The sequence below is a fragment of the Nuphar pumila genome, chromosome 3 (assembly GCF_984573655.1).
Source record: "Nuphar pumila chromosome 3, dmNupPumi1.hap1.1, whole genome shotgun sequence".
Classification (NCBI taxonomy): Eukaryota; Viridiplantae; Streptophyta; class Magnoliopsida; order Nymphaeales; family Nymphaeaceae; genus Nuphar; species Nuphar pumila.
In genome coordinates, this window is record NC_143251.1 from 31,985,333 (window position 1) to 31,993,723 (window position 8,391).

Genomic DNA, 8,391 nt, shown 5'->3' on the forward strand with positions numbered 1-8,391 from the left:
TTTCTCTTTTTTCCCTTTTTTTTTTGTTTTTAAGTATGTAGGCTTTATCATGTCATTTTCTGAGTTTGAGAAAGGAATCTTACAATACTCTGTATGTATAAGCCACATGGATGGATGATATTGAAAGTTAGCATAAAGGAGGGTTAAGTCAAGTTATTTACAGGAAAGAATTCCTGCTAGATTAAGCATCAAGGGATGCGCGTAAATGAAATTTTTTTTTTTTTTTAGAATGCCAGCATCAAGAATTCTTTGTAAATGTCAATTAGTTTTCACTATTACAGATAGCCATGATGTAATGTATTGGTCGCGGCAGCCTTGCCTTACCCGACTATTAATTGAAATTTGTTTGGATTAGAGGCTAGGGTATTCGGTCTGCCCCAAAACATCGATTTTTCTTCTTTATTTTGCTGGTCTAGAAATGGGTTTCAGGATCTCTGAAACAAAAAAACCTAACTGTGAAGTGCTATTATCTCTTAAGACTGGTTTGGTTATTAACCTTCTGAACATATATATAATAACAATAGTGAAAAGACTTTTTGCCTTATGGTTTGTTCAAAACTGATGCTAGTAGAGCCCTATTGGCCATATGGAATCTAGTATGCAATGGGATGATGACTGTCATGCTTAGTTTCAGGCTTGTCCATATTTTCTTCCTTCTTTTAGCTTCTTCGCTGGAACTCTACCACCAACAATGACTTCGGTAACATCCACCATCAGCACATCACCTTGCGATACCTGTCATCATCTCTTTGCATCCTCTCTTAGTCACTTACTAATCACTGTCACCTGTGTAAACTTGCAAATTTCCCTCTTCATCTGCATATTAATGTTATTCCTTGCATATAGAATGTACCATAAGTCATGCATCTGCTACTGTAGTTTCAGCCTAGGTGCGTTGGTCACCTAGGTACCTTGTATTCATCTCTAAGGATGCATTATGTTTCCGTGTGTTGCACAACATTTCATTACATTTCTGCATATCACATAGCCGGTCACCCGCATACCATATCAATCGTCAGCATGTTTTTTTTTTTACTTGTATCAATGATAATTCATACATTACCTATGTGTCACCTAACACCCTGGCCATGTAGTTTTCGGTTTCAGGCATAACATCAAGCACAACTCAACAACAGTAGCTCCATCAGTACTTTAAGTGTGATCCCTGTGAAACCTGTGGAATAGCAAGGAGAGTTCACAGTGGTTAGCAGAAGTCCTAGTATGGCCTTAGTTCTGAATCACAATGTTCATTGTTGCACAACTACATTCACTGCAGCACCTATCTTCTGAAATTCATCTACAAAAATCGATCAACAAGCCAATTTGTTATGTTGCACCATGGATCCGCTGTCACATTAACCTATTTGAAATGAATATGTTGGCTGAAGGTAAATCATTGTTGATTGATTTGCTGCTAAAAGGATCATAAGTCTGCTCTTACAGGAAAATCCCCTGGTTTGCTAAAAGTGATTTTAAATTGTTATGAAAATACACACTGAAGTCATTAATCCAACCACTGAATTTTCGGTGGCAAAATGTATAGACATTTCACTTGAAATCATATCTTTGATTTGTTGTGTAGCTGTATGTCAGTCATATCCCTGCACTTCCCATTCCTTCACAACTGCAGCAGTGCTAATCACTGTTGTAGCTTCCTTGCATCTACAGCAGTGTCAAACACTGCTGTAATAATTGTTTGCATCTATGTTTAGCATGGTGGTAATAGTTTTATGCATCCACAGTCATTCTTTGAGTTGTTGTAGCTTCATACCTCCTACAACAACTCAGTGAATTGTTGTTAGTCACCCCCTTTAGTCTTCGTAAAGTGCACTATGTCACTTCACATATATATATAGCGTATCTTTCACTTTGTCCACTGCACCTCATCCATAGATATATGTACGGCCTCGGGTAGATAAATATAGATCCTCATTTATTCTAAGGCATGGTATATGCCTTTCCCATATGGGACTTCATTAGCCTTAGGCAGATAAATACCTCTTTTCCATTTAGCTTAAGGCATTGCATATGCCTTTCCACATGAATTTTAGATTAGCATTTTGTGTATATATCCTCCATTGAAATAGGCATAAGCATGTACATTTGCATTTTCAATGAAATATCTTCCATTTCTTTATATATTTACATGGTGCTAATCTAGGTGCATTTCAGGAGAATACTTGGAAAAGGTTATTGTTTGGAGTTGTAAATTCAATTTCATGTATTGTAACAGTTAGATCTTAATGAAAATTTACATTTCCTGTTTTAGATAGAATGAATGAGCATTGTAAATATCATGAATTACTTGTTCTTCATGCATTTTTCCTTTATTTCTCAAAATCTCACATTGGTGAAACACGAATGGCACGAGCACCATTTCGTAAGAGGTAAATCAATCCTAAGTTGATGATCCACATCAATGGCCATAGTCAGGGTGTGGACAAAACTTAGGATTTTTATCTTTTACGAAATAACACTCGATCCACACTGGATCCATTTTCAAAATTCATCATATTCCCTTAAATATTTTCTCCTTTTATTAGAATTTAACTTAAAATTAACTCAAAATATATACCAATGGCCATAGTCAGGGTATATTGAGGGATAATTTCATTTTAAATTCTATAAAAGCATCAAATGTATTTCATTCTTCACCTGAATTTAAATATAGATTATTATATAATACATTCAATGACCATAGTCAAGGATGTATTACATTTTCAATCTTATTTTCATTCATTTAAAGAATGGAATAGCTTTTCAAAAATCCAATTTCAAAATTTTAAATTCATTCATCATATAAGATAGAATTGCATCATATTTTCAAAATTCCTTTTTAAAAAAAAAAAAACTCCAAGTGACATTAATATCTTCTTCAATCTATCTTCAATTCTTATAAAAATCCCATTCATCCTTTCAATTTTTAAAATTCTATTTCATTTTCAATCTCAAAAGTTCAATTTAACTTTGAGATTTCAAATTCATTTTATATTCAAAATCAGATTTCAAAGTTCAATTTGACTTTGAAATTCCAATTCATTTTATATTCAAAATTCCAATCAAACTCAAAGTTCAATTTAACTTTGAGATTCTTGATTCATCTTTCCAAATTCAAACTTAAAAAAAATTCAAGGTCTAATTTGACTTTGAAATTCGTTTGTATATTCAAATTCTAAATTTCATTTTCCAAGTTCAATTTAAACTTGGAAATTCTTGATTCATCTTCTGAATTTAACTCCAAATCCATTTTAAGATCCAAATTTCAACACTCATTTTGGATCTCAGACTTCAGATCCAATTCTATTTTAGGATCCAAGACCCAATTTCACATTTGGATCTCAGATTTCAGATCTGATTTCCCTTTAGGATCCAGAATCCAAATTCACATTGGATCTCAGACTTCAGATCCAAATCCTTCTTAGGATCCAGAACCCAATTCTACATTTGGATCTCAGACTTCAGATCCACTCCATCTTAGGATCCAGAGTCCAACTCTATATTGGATCTCAGACTTCGGATCCAAATTCATCTTAGGATCCAGAACCCAATTTTATATCGGATCTCAGATTTCAGATTTTAAATCCGTCTTTAGATCCAATTCCATTCCCAATTCTAGATTTCAAATCCAATTCTCTTTTTAAACCCCATCTGAATTTCTTAAAGTCCATATCTATTTTTCCATATCCAATACCAATTTCTATATTTCAAATCTAAATCCACTTACAGATCATATTTGGAATTCATTTTTACACCATTTGGATCTCTCGATTCCATCCTGATTTCAAATTTAAATTCAAATCCATTTCAAGTTTATCTCTTCTAAATTTAAAATCCATTTTCTGACTTTGAAATTTCCTATTCTTTTATCTCATCTTCAAATCATTCTCTCTCAGAAATCAAGATTTATTCATCCAACCCTAATTCACTTCAAAGACTTAGAACTTCTATGATCTATCTCAGGTTCTAAGATTAGATTCAAACATTTCTTCACTCCTTTACCAGGTTCATCTCAGAATACTTGGAATCTCTAAATCAATTTTCAAAAGAGCATACATACATTGCACAAGCATGATTCTTTGTTTATCTAGAGTTAGGATAAATTCTTAGATTATGTTTAGGCAAAGCAAAAGGCATAGATTCAATCCTTGGTTCGATTACCCCTGATAAAGGCGCCAGGAACAGTCGAACCTCGTACCGACGAGCGAATCCCGTCTCTCCATTTTCCCGCAAATTTTCAAAACGGAGGCGAGTTAAATTTCTAAATATTTTCAAATTAAGGTCAAGTGAGACCACGCAAAAGAGTTTCTCTTCTCTCTTTTTTTTCTTTCTTTTCTTTTCTCTTCTCTTTCTCTTTCTTTCTTTTATTCTTCTCCCTTCAAAAAGGAGGAAAATAGAGGTTAGAAAAGGAAAAGAGAAGGAAGAGAGAGAAACCACAAGAGAGGAAAAATTTTGCGATGATCACATTATGGCATACATGTAGGCTTTTTAAGATCTTTAAAAATCAATGACTCACAATGTTCCAAAATTTCATGACTTAAAAAAACCTATTTTGATGTCCAAAAAACATTATTCCTATCAAATAAACGGTGTTAAGTATATTTATAAGGTCTGATTGAGAAGATGCAACCCACAACTATGATTTCTAGTAGGTGGGAGTAGGAGCTCCCAGAGCACTGTAGCATTACACATACTATATATATGAAACACTCATCAACAAAGTCTTGAAAAAGTTACAAGGTATATATCACAAAGATATGGAGATACAAGGATGTGTGATGCATGTTCCACTCAAAAGTTCGATTTTTTTTTGAAAAATAGGACATGAGAACATGAAATTTTTAAATTTTAATCAATAGAAACTTTTTTATATTTTAATATTAAAAATGCACTTTTATAGAAATAATATTAAAAGACATTAAAAATAAAATAATATTAAAACAATGGTCATACACATCAATGCCCATGTCCACATGAATGTGCATGTCTAGTCGTGTCACCAAGGACACGCTAATGAAATGGCATATCTCTGTGACATAGGTTACAAGGCCAAATGCCAAATTAGCCTGATAACAAAACAAACACCATTGGCAAAAATTGTTGCAAGGGCTGAGCCAGCTAACATATACCCTTAACATCAATTTTGAAATGTCTTTGGAAAATAGTTCTAATACTTGTCAGGCCAAGTCTAATAAGGGCCCAAGTAATCCACAACCTAAGAATTGTGAATTTGCACATTTGTGTGCACAAAATATAATATGAAATAAAAGATACATCCTTTACCGATATTAAACATGATAAATTTTCTCTCCTTTAGATGTGGCTTTGCAACAATACCTTCAGGCTGAACATACACTACAACACTATCACTAGTGTCCCCTGAGTTTCCCTAACAATCAAAACAACTTTAGTATGTGCAAAGGATATCATATGTTTATTCTTGATTACATCTGTAACCAATTAGCGAATACAACAACTAACCAGAATGCAATCTTCAGCTTTGAAAATCAACTTCTCAGTATTAAGCAATCTTCTCAGATTGAAAGCATGCCCTTGTTCAGACATGCCCCTCTGCAACTGAAGGGAAATGCTAGATGGAATCTAATAAGTCATTGAATTTTTATTAATTTAAAGCAGTATCTTGATGAAAATCAAGAATGAGAGGGAAACTAGAACACATGCAGAAGCAGGATATGATATCTTTACTTCATACCAATGGGAAGGTTTCAATCCATTTAGATTGTAACGCCGGCTACCTATTTGTAAAGGTAAAGTTTCATTATATAATTCCTCTCCAACATTCAATGTCTTTATGCCAGTTCTGCCAAAAAAAATATACAAGGAACTTCACATTAGAATGTGATCATAACTGCATAAAATATCAACTCAAGAACTTTATGAATTAGATTTATGAAGCTTCCAGGCTCTGAGAACTAACATATTTCCAAGCTCAGAAGATATGTTGCCAATAAAGCATACGTGAAGGCAGAGCAAAATAGTCAAGGCATCCATACGACAGTTTGATAAAAAATCAGCAGATCAAAAGCAGGAAATATGCAATGTACATCTGAATAATGACTCTGCCATGAGAAAGGAAAAGAATTAGTTTCTTTATAAGAAAAGAAATAGATATTGACTTTCTTCCAAACAAAAAGACAAAAAAAATCACCCAATCAAGAAGAGACTTTAATGCAAGCTATAGATCATTCTAGTTAAAAAGCTAATAAGACTTGACTAGTCAACCAGAAATGAACAAATACAAGAGACCATTTCATTATGTGCTAGGATATGCAATGCTAAATTGGTCTACACTAGTAAAGTGAGGTAAGCCATTTCCAGTTTCCACTAGAAGAAATATGAGAAAAGACAAGGTTAACATAAAAAGCAGAGTATCAACATATTGGTCAAATATACAAAATAAAAAAAAAGGAGACTTCAAGATGCAATTTTAGGTAAATGAAATGATTTCTGGGTAAATTCTTGGAGTCTAAGGTCATCAATACTGTGATCACTGATTCCCACAACTAATCATATTCTTTAAACTATACTTTAGCTCTTAGGTATACTGGAGGCATCACTCCAAAGATATGCACACAAATGAAGATAACATCACATGCTCATAAATATGAATGAGCAGATGAGCACTTGCATCTATCTGTTCGTTGATAAGACCTTGTAGTCTTGCTACTGAATAGAAAAACAATTACATCCATAAAATTCATACGGAAAAGGCAAAGTGAGGTAGAAGTTCCTATCATCAATACCTCAAAATTATGCATGAACATATGATGATAAAGAACAACTGCTTAGTGGATGTGTCTACTTTATTAAATAGAGTTGTTATCTTCTGTTAACTTTTATCAAAAGCTACATCATGATTGGTACATTCATCTATTTTTTGGAAAGTAAACATAGGGATGGTTTTTACCAACATTTGTTGTGAGGAACAATGTCAGTGGGACACAATTTCCATCTTATGTTGCCAAGAGACAACATAAGTAGTTCTATAATCACTATCATTCTCACACTACTTAAACCAGACCATAAACTAGAACAAATCGATGATATACACATAATGACGATGCACTCTAGAAGCATGAACCCTCAACACATTTAAACTAGCTGGCCTCTATTATAAAAAAAGTTTAGATGGACCTCATTGTTGGTATAGCAGCCCATAAACTGAACGGTCTCACCATGAGAGAGAGAGAGAGAGCTTCCCTTTTATGTTGCCAGCATTCAACAAAAGAGAGAAGTCTTCCCTCTATTGGTGCACGTGTGATCTGCAGCATACATGCATCCAAGGTGGGGTACCTCGAAGCAAGTTATATGCCCCCCCCCGCGACGATGCACTGTTTGCTACAGTGCGTGTTCGGGGGTCCGAATGAGCACACATATATAAGCACGTGGGGCTCGTATCCCCGTGTGTGTCAACATCACTTAGCATCGGAGTCTGATGCGGTTGCAAAGACTTAAGTACCCTTTCCTGCCATTCTCGTAGTGAAATGATGGTTCGAGAAAAGGATAAAAGTGTCCTCCATCCCTAAAAGGGAAACGGCGGTTCGAGAAAAGGACAAAAATGTCCTCCATCCAGAAAGTTGAGGATGATGTTAACTCTTCAAAGTCCAAATATTCTGTTTGCACCATCTGTTGTAATAGAAGCTCCCTTTGACGATACATCCTTTGCCATCGTCTGCTGTTACTGGAGCACCCTTTATCGTTGTTTGTTGCCACCAGAGCACCTTTTGTCATCGTTTGTTGTCACTGAAACACCCTTTGTCGCTGCCTGCTGCCGTCGGAGCATCCTTTACCATTGCCTGCACAGTGGCAGCATCGTTGCCACCATCGACTGCGTCTACCTTCTGGGTGTTTCTCCTCCATTGTCAGATTACCAAAACTCGTATCATTTTGGTGAGTTTTGTGTAAAGTTTCATTATGCAAACAAATCGATTTATAAATTTGAATGTTAAATCTTACAACTGGTTGTAATATTCATGCTAAATAACACTTATTTTCATACTGAAACAAATTAATTTGTACCTATCCACCTTCTGGGCGTCGAAAAATAGTTAGCACATTTTGTTCTTATGAAGGCCAAACATTTCAATGATATGTACTTATGAAGGCTAAATTTTTACAACGATTTGTACGTTGGAATGCAATAATGGTTTATACATTTAATGCAGTAGTGATTTGTACGTTCGATGCAACAACAATTTATACATTTGAAGTAGTAACGATTTAATAAAATTACCATGATTTGTAATGAAGTTTGATAAATCGTACAACAATGTTTACGTATGAAGCTCAAACGTTACAACGATATGTACTTATGAAGGTTGTGATTTTTACAACGATTTGTAAGTTTGAAGCAACACTGATTTATACATTTAA

At 34.4% G+C, this 8,391-nt stretch overlaps 1 protein-coding gene across 1 annotated transcript; it reads right to left on the reverse strand.

Moving 5' to 3' along the window:
- Nucleotides 1-1,115: 1,115 nt before the first annotated feature.
- On the reverse strand, nt 1,116-7,801 carry LOC149842499 (uncharacterized). Its single transcript, XM_090000676.1, has 5 exons — nt 7,740-7,801; nt 5,674-5,818; nt 5,479-5,574; nt 5,281-5,386; nt 1,116-1,174 (listed from the first exon to the last, which is right to left on the reverse strand). The coding sequence occupies exons 1-5, from the start codon at nt 7,799-7,801 to the stop codon at nt 1,116-1,118; spliced, it is 468 nt and encodes a 155-aa protein (XP_089856802.1).
- Nucleotides 7,802-8,391: the final 590 nt, after the last annotated feature.